The 20,069-nt window shown below is 39.4% G+C and overlaps 1 protein-coding gene across 6 annotated transcripts in view; it reads left to right on the top strand.

Moving 5' to 3' along the window:
- REPS1 (RALBP1 associated Eps domain containing 1) overlaps nt 1-20,069 on the top strand; it is a 66,349-nt gene that overhangs the window by 24,165 nt on the left and 22,115 nt on the right. For 5 of the 6 annotated variants that reach the window (XM_084777595.1, XM_084777591.1, XM_084777590.1 and 2 more), the window contains exons 2-8: nt 10,739-10,862; nt 13,328-13,524; nt 13,653-13,794; nt 14,270-14,394; nt 14,906-15,068; nt 15,325-15,388; nt 16,437-16,591. In XM_084777595.1, the coding sequence (XP_084633721.1) occupies nt 10,739-10,862; nt 13,328-13,524; nt 13,653-13,794; nt 14,270-14,394; nt 14,906-15,068; nt 15,325-15,388; nt 16,437-16,591 (970 nt within the window). The remainder of the gene's footprint in view (nt 1-10,738; nt 10,863-13,327; nt 13,525-13,652; nt 13,795-14,269; nt 14,395-14,905; nt 15,069-15,324; nt 15,389-16,436; nt 16,592-20,069) is intronic. The other variant, XM_084777593.1, reaches the window with a different exon arrangement.

Raw genomic sequence — 20,069 nt, 5'->3', positions numbered from 1 at the left:
ATGAACTTGCTATATAATGTGGGTTTTGGGCACCACAGAAAATGGCTCCCCTCAGCACACATAACCATGTGCATAGAAAGTGCTGGAGCTTGCTTTGCATTCCAGTGTGGAGTGGCATGAGGGAGGCCAGAAGTAGTTTGTGCAAGGAATGCAGGATCATATAATTATATAGCTAACTCAAATAATTCAAATGGAAGCACTTGGAGCTTTAACACAGAGGAAAAAAAGAGTATTTGGTCATAGTGTTGGATGGGCAGGTTGTGTTACAGGATGTTGTATAGTAACTTTTGGTCCGTTGATCACTTGGGTGTCTTCCCTTGAGAAATATCTGTTAAGATCTATTGCCAACTTTTAGTTAGATTGATTTTTCCCATTAAGGTTTTGTAGCTCTTCATATATTTGGGATGTTCCCCAACATTTTTCCTATTCTGAGAGTCATCTTTTCACTATTGATTGTTTTATTTGCTTGCAGAATCTCCTTACTTTTAGCATGGTCTCATTTGTCTGGTTTTGCTTTTGTTCCCTCTATTGTCAGTGCCCTCTAAAAATTTGTTCATTCCAATGCCCTGAAGTATTTTCATGTTCTTACATTTAAGTCTTTAATTCATTTTGGGTTTATTGTTGTTGTTATTGTAAATGAGAATCAGACGGGTCTAGTTTTTCTACGTGTGATGGCAAGGGTATGGAGAAAAGGGAGGCTTCCATCCTCTTGGTGCAAAAGCAAGTTAATACGAGATGGAAAACAGGACAGCTGGGTGTGGCAGCACAAGCCTGTAATCTTAGCGGTCAGGTTGAGGAAGGAGGGTATAAGTTTGAGCCAGCCTGGGTTGCATAGTGAAATCAAAGTCATTTGGGATACATAACAAAACTTCATCTCAAAAAAGAGAGTTGGGGCTGGGGAATAAAGTGTTTGCCATGCAGTCATCAGAACCTAGGTTTCATATTTGGGGGGCAAAGCCTAGATATGCTAGCAGATTCCTGGTGCTCACTGGTGTCAGCCTAACCTGCTTGGTTAGCTCCAGGGTAGACAGTGAGTGAGGAATGACATCTGAGATTGACCTTTGATTTCCACCACCACCAACCCCCTACACACACAAAGATCAGTCCCACACATACACAGCAATCCCACTACTGAAGAAAAATTGAAGTATTTCAGAGACCTCTGCACTCCCATGCTTATTACAACACTATTCATAATAGCAAAGAAATGGAAACAACTGAAGTGTCATTCCATCACATAATAATGATTTTTTAAGTAGTACATATATGCACTAGGATACTCTTTAGCAATGTAAAAGAATGAAGCCCTTTCATTTGTGAGAGCAGGGGGTGCAACTAAGAACCACTACACTAAGAAAGATATATGCTTTATGATTTTATTCACACACTAAATCCAAACAGCTGATTTTCAGAAGTTGAGGTTAGAATACTAGTTACCAGATATTGGGAGAATATGAGGGTGAGCCAGGGAAAGGAGTTAGTTAGGAGTGAGAAGTTCTGGTGTGCTATGGCACTGTAAAGTAACCATGGTGAACTTTAATGTACTACATTTCCCAAAAAGCGAGAAGAAATGAGTTTTGAACATTTGCACCACACAGAAATGACAAACATTTGAGGAGATAGAAATATTTAGCTAGAGTTAAATATTGTATAATGCTAATATTTGTCAAAATACCCTTTTATACCACTAGTCTATACACTTTCTGTTTGTGGGTGGCTTTTTTTGGTTTTGTTTTGTATCAGCTATGAATAAATAAGCCAGTGGTTTCCTGGACTATAATCTCATCCCTCAGAAAGCTAAGCCCACGTGGTAGGGAGCTTAAGTCCAGCCTGCCTACCTAGTGACAACCTATCTTAGAAGTACAGTAAAATAAGCCTACTTAAAAAAAAAAAAGCATAGAAAAGAGAAGAATCATGATGGTGGGTACTGATGGAAAGATATAACTTTAATAGGCAAATCTGGGTTAGAATATGATCTTGTGAAATTACAGAGGTGGGAATGATTGCCCCAGGTAAGAATGGGAAGGAAGATTGGAGCTATAGGACGGGAGCCTTGAACCCTAGCCTTAGACGTGTGTCTTTTAAGATATAAAATTGCTTGGATCTATACTTCAGGACTGTAATTTGGTAGTCTGTGCAGGAAAGGAGAGGGGCTACCATGGTGCTGACAAATCCAGATTGGCCTTGTTGGACATTGTGGTTGCTGGGAATGTACGTGGCCTTGCCTCTTCTCTGGAATGTCATTTTTTGGACAGTAAGTTAACAGTAGGGTAGCCCCTGAGGTCATGGTGCTCTGCTGAGAATTGCATGACAGGTGCAAGTAGGAAAGGCCTGAGGGAAATCATGCTGGATGCAGTGAGTACTGCAAGGGCTCTGCTGCAATGTAGTTGTGACCCACTGAAGAAACGGGAGAGCTTATTAGAATTCATACTGGTGCACTGTAGAAGATGAGGTGATGTGGACTTCAGGAATTACTATCCTGGCTCCTGGTCGGCCGTCTCAGTATCAAGTCATCTTGCCAGATTAGGTTTTATTGATGAGATCAGATGACCGATCTTATGTAAAGTTTATACGCAGTGATTCATCAGTGGCCTGATTTTTTTTTCTGAGAATCTATATTATTAGGCAGCTGAAATGCTCTAGGACAGTTCTGTAAGTTCAATAAGTAATCAACACATAGATATGATTATCTTATTATATACATATATGATATACAGAACTTCATCTTAGCTTCTTTTTTCTCCCAATCTTTACCTATTTGGTAGGGGCCATGAAATACATTGGGGCCAAAAATGGAAACCTAGAGTAACCTAAATACACAGGTTTTTAAAAAGACATTTTTATTATTTTTAACTATGTGTATGCATGTGTGTCTGTGTTTGGGATGGGTGCTGAGTGCAGAAACCCACAGAAGCTAGAGGAATTGTATCCCTTGGAGCTGGAGTTACAGGTGGTTGTAAGCTACGACCTAACATGGGTGACAAGAATTGAACTTGGGTCCTCAGGTCCTCTGCAAAGGCAGTGCATGCTTTTAACTGGTAAGCCTTTTCTCCAGCCTACAAAAATACATGTATTTATCTTTATTTATGTGTTTGTCTGTTATTTGTGTATGCCACTTGTGTGTAGATATCTATAGGGCTCAAAAGGGTTTGTCAGGTCCCCTGGAGCTGGAGTTACTGGCAGTAGTGTATCACCAGACTTGGTTGCCAGGAACATTACTCAGGTCCTCAGCAAGAGTGGTATGCACTTTTAACCACTGAGCAATCTCTCCAGGTCTCAGATACACACAGAAACATACGCACGCACACGTGCGCACACACTCAATGGCATTATAGAGTAAAAAATTTTGAGTAGCAGCTGTTCTCTAAATACCTGGGCTTAGCAATTCATTACTTTCCTCACTTTACCAGCTTCACTAGTCTGTTACTTCCTGGCAGCCATAGACATGTGTTCTCAGTGGCTGTTCTATATTCTGGGTAGGCCTTGAAATCACAATCCTCCCACCTAAACCTCTAGAGTTCTGGTTATAGAGTTCTGGTAAAGTATTGTAACATCACCTCTGACCTACCTCACTTTTAAACCTGATAATGACTAGAAAGGGAAGATTTGTTTCTATTATGGGTTTTGTTTGAGGCAAGATGTCAAGTAGCTATGTAGCCAGAAATGATCTTGAACTTCTGATCTTCCTGCCACTGCCCCCCAAGTAATGGGATTACAGACCTGTATAAAACATTGGATTTGTATAGTGATGTAGACTAAATACAGTTTCATGCATGCTAAACAAGCATTTGGCCAACTGAGCTACATCTCCAGTCCTGTGTTATGTTTCATTGTGTTAAAGTTTTTAATAAAATTTTATTTTGGAGAGAGTGTAACAGTTTCCTGAGTGATCCTATCTCAGCACTGGGGAGTTTCTAGATAATCTTCAGTCTGGGTTTTGAGTTTTGATGCTTAGTGATTCAGCTCACAGTTAACCCATACAGGAATTGGGCATCTCTTTTCTCTTGTCTTTTCTTACCTCAAATAGGAAATATTTTGCAGCCAACATTTTGATTCTTGTCATTCCCTGTACTCTTTCGTTCTGAGGATAGGAATAGAGCTTTCCTGGGCATGGCTGCTCCCCCATTGTTACAGTGCAAGCATGTGAAAGTGGAGTGGTAGAAGAAAGGCATACATTTGACTGTCCCCTTGCTTGGCCCCTCTGACCTTAGGAAAGTTGGTCAGTCTGGTGCTTTTCCTTCTCCGTGGGGTTATCATGTGAGTTCCAGTCTGGTGTCATTTTAATTTTACTTTGTGTTGTGGGTGTTTTGCCTGTATGCATGTATGCATGTATGCATGCCTGGTGCTCAAGGTCAAAAGAAGGCATAAGATCCACTGGAACTTGAGTTACAGGCAGTTGTGAGCCACCATGTGAGTCAATCTGGGACCACTGAAAGAGCAGCAGTGCTCTTCTTTGCTAAGCCATCTCCCTGGATCCATTACTTCATTATTTTTAAGGACTGCATAGAAACTGTAGACTGTTGAGTATTAGCCTAGCCTTGTGTGTGCTCAAGGCATGATAGACACTTCCATCCTTGTATATGTACACATAGACATAAAAATGCTGCTTGAATGCTTTGCTTGGGACAATTCAGGGGAGGCATTATTAAAGAACTATTCTTGTTTTGTGCAGTTTTAAAACAAACTCATGGCATACAAGGCATAGGATTACAACTAGAGACTGCTGCTAAGGCAAAAAAAAAAAAACAAAAAACAAAAAAACTTGGCAACAAGAGAGGTCCAATCTGTACAAAGAACAAAGCAAACAAACTGAACAGTAGTATTCCATTCTGTGAGAGAAAAACATGCTGCTTTCTCTTAAAGACCTGTAATTTATGGTTGTTGTATCACAATAGACTCAGTTGTGTTGCCTAAGCCACAAGTTCACAAAAGATAGACGATAATGGAAGTATATTACAAAAGGCTATGCATCAAAAATTATAGTAAAATCCAGCTGGAGATATAGCCTGGTGATAAAGTATGTGCTTAGCATGCACAAAGCCCTGAGATCAGTCCCTAAATACACATACACATAGTTATAATAAACTACATATTTGTTAGTGAGTAAACCCATGAGCTGTTGGGAAAGAGTAGTTTTTGAGAATGAGTCTCTAAAGTACCAGCTCTGTAAAATCCACTATGGCCAGGTGGTAAATGAGAAGTGATTATATTTGTGTGTAGAGCACCATTGAGTACAATCTCATTGGTTGTCCACAGCATCCAAATGAAGTAGTGTATTATCTTCCTTAGTTTACATTTGCGCACGCGCGCGCACACACACACACACACACACACACACACACACACACACACACGGATGCACAGTCATGTCACTTAACTTGGAGTACTGTGTGAGTGGACAAATTACCATTCTACCTCCACTCATCTTACAGATCTTCAAGTGAGCTATAGTATAATTTATTTCCTTTTCCCCACCCCCAACACCAGTGACTACTTTTGTGAACAGAGCATTTATAACAGAAGTCAATTATAGACTGTATTAGGAGTGATACTTATTCTTCACACTTATTTACTGGTGTGGATGTGTGCTAACACACAAGCCGCAGCATGTAGATCAGAGGACAGCTTGTGGGAGTCCTTGGGACCAAACACCGACTACCAGGCCTGACAGCAGTTGCCTTTATTGGCTGGGCTGGGCTGGGCACTGACTTGCCTCTCTTCTCTTAGACCACACAACCAGTATTCTGTGCTACTTAGAAGGACATTATACTCAACCAAAAATTTTACCACTAATATCAGCTGTTATGTGTTTAACATTAAATTACTTTTATTTGTGTATGTGTATTATGGGTGCGAATCGCTGCAGCAAGCTTGTGAAGATCAGAGGACAGTTTGCAGAAATTAGCTCTCTGTTTCTAACCATGTCTTTACCCACTATGATAGCCTGTGCTCAGCTGGCTTTTTTCCTTTTTGCTTAGTCTGTGACCCCCAACTTACAGAATGGTACTGCCTACATTTAGGGTCGGGTTTTCCATTTCAGTTAGCTTAGTCTAGATAATCCAGATAAGTCCAGAGGCTTGTCTCTTATGTGATTCTAGATCTCATTAAGTTGACAGTCAACATTAATTATCACAGAAACCTATGTATTGGTGTAAAAAGGCCTTTGAGTTATGCATGATAAAGCCACAGACTGTGAGTGTATGTTTTTAAAACATGTTACTTATACGTGCATTTATACATGTATAGAAAAAATGGAAGAATATATGACAGAAATGGTTATGATGGGAATTGTAGCAACTTTGAATTTCTTAGCTTTACTTTATTTTCTCATGATCATGTAAGCTTTACAGTGTTAAGAAAATAAAATAAAACTTAAAGGCTTGGCTGTCAGTGGCATACCAACAACCAGTGCCTACCCTTGGGTTTCCCAGAAAAGTTTGATATCTAAGGAATGGATCTGAGACTGTATCCAAAGAGTGCTCCTTGTGGTCAGGTACCCAGACACTGGAGGAGTAAACGGCCCACACATTTGTGTGATTAGCATTTGGATAAAATTACTCTAGAGAAGAAATTCTAACAATGAGACTACCTTGAATGATGCTGACTTACTAAATAGCAAAAATTGGAAGTCATGAGTGATTCTGTAGGAAATGGTCAAATAGCTTAAAACCCAGCTTCTTTAAAACAGCACAGAAGCAGCTGAGGCACCTGTGAGTTGAGTCCACAGTCACAGGTGAACTCTTTAACTCTCCATGGAGCACCTGATCGTTTAAGTGTAAAATACGACAGAGTGTAGAGAAAGAGTAACCATTGCTATTTTAGTTTATAAAGGTAAAGTTGAAAAACCAAACATTGCATTATTTTTAAGTTTAAGATTGTAGTTACAATTTTCTAAATATTATATTGGAAAGGCAATATACCATGACTAAAAGGAATTAATTCCAAGAATCAAAGTATGGCTCCATATTAGGACATTTGATAATTTACAGTAGAATAGAGAAGAAACACAGTCTTGTGGTTTTCTTCCCAAAATACACATGGTAAAATTGTTGTTTATAGTTTTAAAACTAGGACAACTCCCCACCCCCATCAAAAGACAAACAAAACAAAACAAAAACTCCTAAGAGTGGAACTAGTTCAATAGCATAAGCTGCTGTGACAGGATGCTGGCCAGAACCTCCACAAAGACCAGTAACAGCAATGGCTCAACTTTGGAGCAAGTCTATACGCAGAGCGCCTTCCAGAGTAAAATCTCAAGTGATTCTGACAAATTAAAGAATATTTAGAAAATAGCCCAAGAGGGAGGGGGGATAGAAGAAACAGAGGATTCGCCTACTCCTATTACAAAGTTAAGTCTTATCAAGCTAAAAGAATTACAAGACTGATGCAGGGCGACTATATAACGAGTCCAGAATACATACAACATGGCTTTTCAAGTTACTGCAGAAATGATAGTTTTTCAATAAATAGGTAATTTTTTTTAGGAGGACTGAGTAACTTGATTTTCATTTCAAAAACAAACTCTAGTTCAGCCAGACATAGATTTTCGGTATGGCAACCCAAAAGCTAGCAAACAGAAGAAATGATAAATCGCGTAAAAGTGCTACCATTCTGTGCCCTGGAGGACTGCATGCACAGGTGATATGTAGCGGCCCCTGCTTGAGTCTTCAGCTCTAGTCACTGAAACTTCGGCTCCTCTCACCTCCATCTACCCCCTTCAGTTAGCCTTTCCTTCTGTTCCTGCTGGAGTAGCAGCAGCCGTTTTAATAAGACATGATTGGTGCTAAGTAAATATCATTGAATGGGATTAATTCCACAACCGTTTGGAGGTCAATAACTGTAGTATAATAAAATTTATTAAAATAATGGTGAAGACTGTTGGGAATCAGGAAAGGATGTCAGGAAGTAGCTTTCAACTGTAAACTTTAATACATAGAAGTTAAAACAGCATATATTATTGGAATGTCATACAGTGTATTTTGACCTTTTGCTCCCAATTATGCTTCCATTTGCTTCTCAGTGCAGAACCATCCAGCACTGCACGTCAGCCGAATAAGAGCCACACCCTTCACACTGAGTCTCCCATTTACTCAGTCGCCATCGGCAGCTCACAGTTCCTCAGTCAGAGTGAGGCTCATGGAGCCCTTCCTGCTCCACGTAGGATGCTGACTGGATTGCTAGTGTTCAGTCAGCCACCGCTGCTGTGCCCTCCTGAGGGAAGGAGTCCTGCCATGTCTAGAAGACTCTTTGCCCTAGTCCTCTCTGACCTCTAGCTCTTCCTGCCGCTCTTCTGTGGTGGTGCCTGAGCCTTGGGGAGGGGCTGTGCTGTAGATGCTGTATTTGTGTCAGAGCAGGTCATTTACTCACTATGCTTTGACCACTGTGTCATTGCACAAAGAAACCCTGAGGTCTGAGAGCTGCAGTAATTTACAGTTAAAAAGGTAGGACTCAAAAGAGGGCATTTTCATATGATAAGCATATAGCATATCAATAGATTCATCTCTAGGGCCTGGGAATTCCCAGCCATGGCTTCTAGCCCCGATTTACAGTATCAGACAGGTTTTCTCTTGTTGAGGGGCCTTAAATACAATGAAAAGCAGTTGGCTACCTCATAATTTATAATGTTCATGACACTATTGCACCTATGGCCATTTCTTGCCACTCTGGTCATTACTGCAACTCACAGGATTCACACCTGTGTAGGATTGTTAATGAGTCATCCCCCCAACACCACCATCCTGCACAGCACCTTTCAGAAACATGAGAGTTAGCCAACAAGAAGGAAGCTTCCAGTCAGTACCCTGTTGATTTAATCTCTGTGTGTCCTGTTACCAGTGTATGTCTTCAGGAATAGGGCTTAGCATCAAGTTCTGGGACAACCAGGAGCAATAGCCTGTATTGGTTTTTTTTTTTTCTTGGTGGGGGAGGGAGGAGGCAAAGGATGGTCGCTGGGACACCCCTTACCACCAGCTCCTGAAAAGGGAAACAACACATGGCACTGAGCTTTTTAATTTGCCAACCTATGGCTTCTAGAAAGAGTATAATCCCCTTTGTAGGGTTACTTCAATTAAATTCTTTTATATGGAAATAAATATATATATTTATATGGAAATATATATATATATATGAGAAGCTGATTAAATAGTAGGTTTTCTTAGGGCTTTTTCAGATATCCTTAACATTAGCTATCCTTCCCATGCTGCCCTTTTCTGTCGTCCCCTCACCCCCTCCTTACATAAACCTCCCCATTACTCCTCCTTTCTTGTTCCATTTGTCTGTGTGTTCCCCTCCCTTGAGATCCTGGCTTTCTTGAACTCTATTCTGAGTATCTTCCCCTGAAAGTCAGGAAATGACTGTGATCTTTTTTAGGTCTTTCTCCTCTGACTTTAACTGGAATATTTTAGATGATTTGTTTTATAAGTGAAAGTATCTAAGATGTGTAATGATTCCCAAAGAGGCATTTAGGTGGTCAGAAAAAGGAGTGAATTAGGACAAGGATCACACTAAAACTGTGGTTTCCTTTGCTAATTTTGCATTTTTCCTCGTAGTTTTCTAGTGGTTCCACCTGCCATTCTAAATTTCCTTTGCGCATTTACATTCCCTCAGGAGTGCATGCCCCTTAGTGGTAGAACTAAGAATTTTCTTCCAGTTTTAATGACTCAAAAAACACTATCTCCTTTTTTTCCTTTTATTTCATACAGTTACTGTTGTGATACTACTTAACCATAATATTCTTTTTTTTTCTGCAGTTCTGTAAGCAATTTCTTTAGACTTAATACCACAACACCTTAACCATATGTTACCTTTATACGAATGTTTCAAGTAACAGAAAATGATTGAGCTGATTAAACATAAAAGAATTTGTACTGGTGGTGAAGATGAGCCAATAGACTAGGTGCTTATTTTAAGATGAGTTCATTTTTCTGTATATTAGACCCTACTTCATCTTGAGACATGATTTCATCTCATAATCTGAAATTCTCCTTACCTTGTAGTTGCCAGGCTGGAGACAATAGTTGAATGACTATAGCAATCAATGTGGATTCTTGATTATTTCCATGTTTTAAGGAAAAGGAGTATGATCATATTAAATACAACTAAGAAAATCATAAGAAGAAAAAATCTCTTATCTCAACTAACAGATTAGTTGATAGAAATTTGGTAGTTTTCAAATTCATTTTTATGCAGTTAATTATGTAACGTGACTTCCCCCTACACACTGTATCCTTAGCATTGTCTTTCATGTTATACCCTTTATGATTACAATTTTTAGTGGCCACATACTAGTCTATTGCATATTACTTTTGATAGAAGTGTAGATGGCATCCTATTTCTTTAAACACAACTCTTAGGGATAAAGAGTTGTTTTCCTTTGGTACTTTGAGATTGGAACTCATAGCCTAAGGTTGACCTGAAGCTCACTATACAGCTGAGTAGGACCCTCAGGTCTTTGTTCTCCTGCCCCCACCTTCCAGGTACTGGGAATACATGCTTGGACCACCTACACCAGCTAGGGAAAAACAGTAACTCTATTAAAATTATGCACAGCTTTTGACCTCATTATTATAAAACCAGTGCCTATTGTTTTTAAATATGACTATGAAACTTGAAGGAATTGGTTGCTGCTTGAGGTAGTAGGGAAATACTTCAGATTATTAGAAACAAATAGGATAATTACTGTTGGACAAAGAATTCTTGCTATAGATCTTAATGTTGTTAATACTGTATTCTCTTGTAGATCATGGAGCTCTGTGGTGCAACACGACTTGGTTATTTTGGAAGAAGTCAGTTCTACATTGCTTTGAAGCTTGTAGCTGTTGCCCAGTCTGGGTTCCCATTAAGAGTAGAAAGTATAAACACAGGTAAATATGCAATATAGGAGAAACCAAAATGGTACTATTTTTCTAATTACAGATGAAGCCAAAGTCAGTGTACTTATGAGTCTTTCTGATATTATAATGGCCTTTGTAACTTTGAAGTGTTATGACTTATTATTAATATGTGAAAATACTAGAAAAGCATGTCAATATTTATCTGTTACGCTGAGAATACGCTTAACCTGCCAGTGTATGCTGTGCTTTTTAAATTTTACTTTCAGTTTTATTTATATGTATGAATGTTTGGCCTGCATGTATGTCCAGGCACCACATGTGTGTCTTCTGGTGCCTGAGGAGGTCTGAAGATGGTGTTGGATCACCTAGAAGTGGAGTTAAGGATAGTTCTGAGCCACCATGGAGGTCCTGGGAATTGAACCAGGGTCCCATGCAACAGTGGCAAGTGTCCTTAATTGTTGAACTGTCTTCCAACCTCTATCTTCCAGATTCCTCCATGATCCATATTTGTTAACAATGGTAAAATGTTTTTCAGTGTTGACTAAAACGTGCCTAAAAAGAATTTAGGTAAATACTTTTAGAAAGGTAAATGATAAATAGTAACCTCTATGTATAGCTTCCTTATTTTTTCTAGTGTGTGTGTGTGTGTGTGTGTGTGTGTGTGTGTGTGTGTGTGTGTGTGTGTGTGTAGGGGTGAACTAGGGCCTTACCTATGCCAGTCAAGTATTTTTTCAGTGGACTATAACCCTAGTCCTCATTTTGTTTTGAGACAGGGTCTCACTAAGTTGCTCAGGATGGCCACGAACTCATTCTGTAGCTTAGGCTGGCCTGAGTTTGCTGCTTCTCTGTCTTAACATCCCAACTAGCTGGAATTATATGACTGAGCCACCCAGCTTTTCTTATTTTACATTGCTGGTGTTTTATTTAGAAAAACTCCATTTTAAGGTGGAAAGTATTAACAAAACTCTGGTTAGGGAGTTAGCAAGATGGCTTTTTAGCCACTAAAGGTTTTGACAGCCTGTTTCAAACCATTGGGTCTACATTGTAGAAGGAGCAAACAGACTTCTCTAACGTGTCCTTTGACCGCCACATTTGCACTGTGATGCTCATGTGCATGTAGAGGCACACGTGCTGCGCACATGGAGGGCGGAGGGGAAAAGGAGGGAAGGAGAGGGGGGAGAAAATTAACAAGTAAATGTTTTTTAAAAAAAGAGCAAATCCAAACCATTCTGGTTAATAGAGATAATATTAAAGAAGTATTGGCAGACTGGAACCTCATTTGCCTACCTTATAGGTTTGCCTTGGATAATTCATTTTTTTTCTGCTATTAGAGGCTTTTTGATAGAAAAGAAAATAGACATTCTATAAAGATATATGCCTAAGAGTAGTTTTAAGCTTTCTATGGAGAAAGGGGAAAAGAGAAAGTAAGAATTTATGTACTATTCAGCTACTTTAGTCAGTCTTGCTGTGTAGGCTGGGCTGGCTTCAAACTCAGGACCTGGAACTCCTATCTGCTGAAATGACAGGTGCTTACTAACAGGCCTGATGAAACCCGTGTAGTGTAGCTTAGCCGCTATCACCTGGACGTCTTCACTATGATCCTCTGGCTTACCACCTTCTACTTTCATTGAAAGCTTACGTTTTTCTCTGAGAATTTTGGATTCTTCACACACACACACTAGACATGCTTAGCAGTATTATTCCTTCAGGTGTGGTTCTGTAAAGAAGCAAAGAGCCATGTCAAGCTTGAGAGGTATACATCTTTAATCCTTCCACTCCGGAAGCAGAGACAGGAGGTTTCTGTAAGTTTAAGGCAAGCCTGGTCTACCTAGCAAGTTCTAGGCCATCCAGGACTACAGAGTGAGACCCTGTCTCAATAAAATGAAATGAAAATGAAATAATAAACTGAGATGAAACCAATTATATTGGCCAAAAGTACACTTGACTCTGGAAATGTAGTTTGTACTGCTCTAAAGTATGAGCTGTGATTAGCCTTCAGACACTCCATCAGCTTTTGTCCTCTATTCAAAAATTTTGGAGAATATTGGCAGTAACAGAGTAATAAGCCAGACTGAAATGGGTAGATAGAATGCCATGCACTCAGCTGGGCATGGTGATGGGCCCACAGGGAATTTTCATCTAAGTTAAGCTATGCTCAGAATAACCTGTCCTTTAGTCTGGGCTGTAACATCTTACTTAAAACACCTAGTACAAGTAAGAGCAGCCCAAGTTCAGCAGTCTCAGAACCTCAGCTTCTTTGTAAGTAGGAACTTTGCAGGATTGAAGCCGTTATTACACTTACACTTACACACACACACACACACACACACACACACACACACACACACACACACGATAGACATTTAAGAGATGGCTGCTTGTAAAGTCCATGCAAATATTCCAGATTTTTTGGTAGACCCTGAAACTTGAAACACTTGGTCCCAAGTATTTCAGGTAAGAAATACTGAACATGTAATCATTTCTGTGGTTAACAGTAAAGGATCTTCCTCTTCCACGATTTGTCGCTTCAAAGAATGAACAAGAATCTCGCCTTGCAGCCTCATATTCTTCAGATTCTGAAAACCAGGGCTCTTACTCTGGTGTGATTCCCCCTCCTCCTGGCAGGGGCCAAGTTAAGAAGGGATCTGGAAGCCATGATTCGGTTCAGCCTCGTCCATCTGCAGATCAGCAGGTAGTTACACGTATGTAATTGTCATTAGCCAATGTCCTGAGGGTGGTTTACTTACAAACATTTGTTGGTATTTGATAATTAAAACGTCATCTCAAAATGAAAAAATTTAAAGAACATCTTCCCCCTAGGAACCTGCATCTCCAGTAGTTTCACCCCAGCAGTCCCCACCAACTTCTCCACACACATGGAGGAAGCACAGCCGCCATCCCAGTGGGGGGAACAGCGAGAGACCAGGGCCATTCTGGTCTCCTTTTGGTGATGCACAATCAGGTATTTAGAGATTCTTTAGAAATACTGTGTTTTTAACTTTGTAAATTAAAGGAAAATCATAACATTTCCCTAAGAATTATTCCCAATTCATTCTTTCTTATAGATTAAATTAAATGGGGGCTGATTCAATTATGAAGTTTATAAGTAGACACATAACGTTGAAAAGTAGCAGTTATATTTGTGACATTTAGGCAAAAGCTTATGGGTTCCAGATACTCTGATTGTAAAATGGATAATTACTTCCTACACTATTGTATATGTAGAGATTTTAATATTGACAAGAAAAGCACAACATGATTAAAAAGCTTAAAATGAAATATTTTTAATTGAGCAGAAAGGATTCCGTTTCTCTAAAATAAGAGCAAAATGAAACTGTCTCAATATATACATGATTGTTCATTGTAATCCTAAATCAAACCTGATAGCTTCTTGTCTCTTCAAACGTGAGTCAGTGTGGTCATCCATTTTCCTTTAGGCTCTTCTGCTGGCGATGCGGTGTGGTCTGGCCATTCTCCCCCTCCACCTCAAGAAAACTGGGTCAGTTTTGCCGATGCTCCACCAACCAGTGCTCTTTTAACCATGCATCCTGCTTCTGTCCAGGTGTGACATTTTATTGGAATTGCATTTTTATTTGCTTCATTCAAAATATCACTGCAATCATTGTTTTTATATTTTGCTGTTGCAGATTTTGCAAACGCAAGTTCGTTCTTATTATGAACAAATTGAGAACTCTGCTTTGTGGTGTCTCTTCAAGTCTGTCACGCATGAAATGTCTTACTAAGTTTTAGCTGATTTTCTTTCTGTTTCTAATTCTCTAGTGAAGTTTTAAAAGATTTCTACATCTGAGATTTCTATATATTTGCTTGGCTTTCTTAGCACATTTTTCATAACTTTCTGTTGCTTACATAAATGCTATCATTTCTACACACTCACTGTGCAAAAGCGTATCCAATAACCTGACCATAACAACATGTTGTTTGCTGATAACTCCTTACCTTTTAAATACTCTCAAAAAAGTAAATTTTGCTTTCACGCAAAAATAACATAGCAATCTTGGTCCATATAAGCATATAGATAGAAACTGTACTGAGGAAAAAATGTTTCATTACAGGACCAGACAACAGTACGAACTGTAGCCTCAGCTACAACTGCCAATGAAATTCGTAGGCAATCCAGTAGTTATGATGATCCCTGGAAAATAACAGATGAACAAAGACAGTATTATGTAAATCAGTTTAAAACCATTCAGCCTGATCTAAACGGATTTATTCCAGGTGAGTCGTTGAAAACAGAAGTTCTTCTAGATGGGCTAGGAAAATGTCTCAATTTCATTATCTCACAGACATTGCTTTGTTGATTCTAGATTTTAATTACTTGCTCACATTAAAAGGACTGTATAGTCACTGGGAAACAAAACATTACATATTTTACATTATAATGTTACCTTTTCCCCAGCCTAAGACCGTTACCTCCTATTCTTGGAGCTGTGTGTTCAAAATAACATTAAACAAAACTGTTTTAATATTTCAGGATCTGCAGCTAAAGAGTTTTTTACAAAATCAAAACTTCCTATTCTTGAACTTTCTCATATTTGGTAAGTACAGTATACCAGTTGGTTCATGCGGGTTGTTTCAAATGAACTTCTGGCACCTTCAAACTTTAGAACCTTCAAACTAGGACTAGACTTGACATTCTTTAGGTGCCGTTGGAGAACCCAGTGCGGCCAGGGACAGTGAGCATCTCTTTCTTGGAAAGAAATAATGAGACTAGTTAGAGAAATTCCTGTGAACTAAAACTAAAACTGTGTTGGCTTCCTCCTAGCCCAGTGTACTGCATGGAAAAACTGTTACTTTGCCTGTGTCAATTCCTCCTGGCTTTCATCAAGTTTATATCTAGCTAAGAAATAAGAACAATGCTTAGCTCTCATGGTAAACATAGACTAAGACCCTTGGGACAGCTGCCACATAATTGGAATTAGTCCTTGGAACACAAATTATAACAACCACAAATAACTTTAAAAAATGGAATGATCACGTAAATTTTATTTCTACTTTATATCATTATTCTTCTCTGAGGCCAGGCATAGTAGTGTAGGCTTTGTAATCTCAGCTTTCATGAGGAGGAGATGGGACTGTTGTGAGTTTAACATCAGTCAGGGCTATATAGTGAAACTTTGTCTCAAAAAATAAAACACACATACACATGGGTTCGGTACAGGGGACAAGGACAACAGGGCAGAGGCCGTATTTCCTATTAAATGTTAGCCAGTCTATCTTCTTAAAGTTTAAAACTGCTGAACTTTGATAATAAAAAGGGAGTTTTAAATAATTTCCATGTTTGTTTAATATCTGTTATTTGAACTAAACTCTATTAATAAAGTATATAGGAGTTAAAGGTTATATTTTGATGACTTTAATTTTGTAGTATATTTTTCCTGTTTACTTTGAGAATGTTAAGCATGTCTATCACATTAATTCTGTTACAGTTTTGATATATTTGCTTTGTTACACCTCTTTGCACCATGGGATTTTACAAATTAATGATTTTTTTTAACTTCCTTGTCAAAGAAATATTTTATATTCTTTTCTTGATAAATGAGGGGCTCCAAAGCAAAATGTGGTGATAATGGGTTTGCCTTCCAGGGAACTCTCAGACTTTGATAAAGATGGCGCATTGACACTGGATGAGTTTTGTGCTGCTTTTCATCTGGTAGTTGCTAGAAAAAATGGCTATGACTTACCAGAAAAACTCCCTGAAAGCCTGATGCCCAAGCTGATTGATTTGGAAGATTCAGCAGGTAAGATTGGTAGCCACTGAGAGCTGGTTGTGTGCTTTGATGAATACATAGTACCTCATTTTGAAAAGGAAATCAAGATAGATGGTAAAGTGAAGTTTAGTAGCTTAAACCTTTTTGTCAAGAACACAGATTTGGTCAAGCATAGTAATGCGTACCTTTAATCCTATCCTTGTACTTGAGAGCCAGATCTCTGAGTTTAGACCACGCTGGTCTACATCTCACATTCCAGGCTAATTATTATTTATTCAATTTTAATAGAGAACAGAAGGCTGGGCATATATCCCACTTGGAATCCCAGCACCTGGGAGGCTGAGATAGGAAGCTTTCTGCAAGTTTCTAGCCTAAGCTACAGCATTAGACCCTATCTCAAGGTAAAATGAAAAAAGAAAACAGAAGTTTTTCCTTTTTACCCATGGCACCTGCATCAGGCTTGGAGAGAATTTCAGTGTTACTATTTTGCTGTTTCTGACTGTGTGGTGTACTGCTAAACTAGGTAATGGTGTCCATTATAAGCCTTTTCTATTTAATATTTTGAAGGGAGCAATCTGAATCATTATTAGACCTTCATAATAATAAACATTGGGTGTGGGGGATTGAATACTAAAAAAAATCTGGAAATTTTGAATTTGACCTTAGAGAATACTATTATGTGTAATAATATGATCTATATGTAATAATTAACAAGTGTATAGATGCCTATTTCTTTAAAAGGAGAGAGACTAAAACTGTTGAATGTGCATATATTCTTCTTAAATTCCAAGTCAATAAGAGGTAATGGGCTATTACATTCCCAGTGAACCTAACGGTAAAGCTGTTCGTTGCCTTCAGTGCTCTTGTCCAAGCTTTCTTTCAGGCATGGTAATAAAAGATCGTGCTTTAAAGAAGGAAGTTAAAGCTAAATTTAGCTCTTAAGTAGCCACTTTCCTGTGAGATCACACTTGTTAACCTAAGAACATACATGGTCTGTCTTTCTCATCATTTCCTAGACAGTGAGAAGTTACCCAGAAGCCGTCGCGCACACACAGTCACTTTCCTCCAGAGAACTGTTTCCTTGGACAAATTCTAACCCCGTCTTTGCTGATTCCATAAGAATTTTGGGGTTTTTTTTTTTCTTTTTATGTGGAGAATGCTGTGGGTATTTTGGGTCTTTTGTTGGTTTTTAATTCAAAGTCTTCTTTCCTTTAATTTATTGCTTTTAGATCTAATAACAATAATACTTTATCAGTAACAGCAGTGATAATGATAATAATGCCATGTGCTATTTGCTAAGCACCTAATTCATGGATCAGTCACACTTTATTTTGTGTTACTTCTTAAGGCAGAGTAAGGATTTCAGATTGCTTTTGAGTTATGTGTAGACTTTTTCTTTTGCATAATGAAGAATTTAATTTATAATGATGTATTGAAACCCTCCTTCATACCCTCTCCCTTCCTTCCCTGGTCCTCAGAAAGGGGAGCCCTCCTTCCCTAACATCTGGCCTCAACTTATCAAGTCTCATCTTTACTACCTATATCCTCTTCCTCTGTGGCCTGGCTAGGCCGCCCCACCAGGAGGAAGTGATCAACATATGGGGGGGGCAGAGTCTGTGTCAGAAGTAGTCCCTACTCCCCATATTGTGAGACCTACAAGGAGACTGTGTTGCCTATCTGCTACATCTGAGCAGAGGGTCTAGGTCCACATCGTACATAGTCCTTGGTTGGTGCATCAGTCTCTGTATTGTAGTGTGGTTATCCTGTATTATGTGGCTAATATCCACTTAGGAGTGAATATATATGATGCATGTCTTCCTGGGTCTGGGTTACGTCACTCAGGATGAGGTGGATTCTTGTGGTTGCTTTCCTGAGTACAGACAGACACAGTTTTATATTACTATACTCTCAGACATTTTTTCATTAATTACTTCATTTAGTAATTTTACGTCCTGATCAGAGGATCATCCTCCCAGTCCCTCCCTGTTATCTCCTCTCCTCAGAGAAGGGGAGACCTCCACCCCCGTAGATATCAGCCCACCTTGGCATATCAAATTGTAGTAGGACTGGGCACATCTTTTTTTATTGAGGCTAGACAAGGCCGTCCAGTTAGGGAAAGGGATCCAAAGGCAGGCACAGAGTCAGAGACAGCCCCTGCTCCTGCTATTAGAGGCCCCATAGGAGGACCAAGCCGCACATCTGTTACATATGTGTAAGGGCCCCAGGTCTGTCCCATGTATGCTCTCTGGTTGGTGGTTCAGTCTCTGAGCCCTTATGGTTTAGTTGATTCTGTAGGTTTTCTTGTGGTGTCCTCAGCTCCTCTGCCTCTTTCATTCCTTCCTCTTCCACAAGATGTCCAGAGCTCCTCCTAGTTTTTAGCTGTGAGTCTCTGCATCTGTTTTCATCAGCTGCTGCGGGAAGCCACTCAGATGACAGTTATGCTAGCCTCCTGCCTGCAAGTATAACAGAATAGTATCAGGGGTGGCCTCTCTCTTGTGGCATGGGACTCAAATGGGGCCAGTCATCAGTTGGCCACTCCCTCGCTTTCTGCTCCTTCTTTATCCTTACAGGAAAATTTGTGGGCTGAAGGTTTTATGGCTGGGTTGGTATCCCCGTCCCTCCATTGGAAGTCTTGCCTGGTTACAGGAGGTGACCATTTAATGTGCCGTAGCCCTTGTTGCTAAAAGTCTTAGCTAGGGTCACCCTTGAGAGTCCTGTTCTCTCTCCCGCACTTGATCCCTCTTGTTTCCCTTCCCAACCACTCTCCTGCCCAGTTCTCTTCATCCGTCCACCTAGTTGTCTATTCTCTTTCCCCTTCTGAGTGAGATTCAAGCATCCTCCCTTGGGTCCTACTTGTTACTTAGCTTCTTTAGGTCTCTGGATTGTAGCGTGGTTACCCTATGAGTGAATATATAACACGTTTGTCTTTCTGGGTCTGGGCTACCTCACTCAAGATGATCTCTTCTAGTTCCATCTATTTGCCTTTAAGTTTCATGATGTCATTGTATTTAATAGCTGTGTAATATTCTATTGTGTAAATGTATCTTTTTTTAATCCATTCTTAAGTCAAGAGACACGTCTAGGTTGTTTCCAGTTTCTGGCTATTATGAGGAAAGCTGCTATGAACATAGTTGAGCAAATGTTCTTGTGGTGTGGTGGAGCGTCCTTTTGGGCATCTTATGCCCAGAAGGGGCATAGCTGGGTCTTGAAGTAGAGCAATTCCCAGTAATAATAATATTGCCTTTCTTCTTCTAGCAAAGACTCTACAAACTGTTACGGCCCAGCCTCTAGAGTAATTTTATCATTAAAAAATTAGAAGAAAGGCAATATTTTATTATAAATGAAAATTCAGTGAATTTTCAAAATTTAAGTTTAGTGATTATCAATAAACCTGAACCTGAGTCAAATAGCCATTTTCTTATAAGTTGCCTGTGGCAGCCACTGAATGTAGTTTGCAGTAGTTGCAAAAAGGCACACAGAGTTCCAGAAACTTACTGTCTAGAATATT

This window comes from Acomys minous (assembly GCF_964271855.1).
Source record: "Acomys minous genome assembly, chromosome: 3".
Taxonomy (NCBI): domain Eukaryota; kingdom Metazoa; phylum Chordata; class Mammalia; order Rodentia; family Muridae; genus Acomys; species Acomys minous.
Note: the sequence above shows the minus strand (reverse complement) of the source record. Positions and strands in the feature narration are given on the sequence as shown.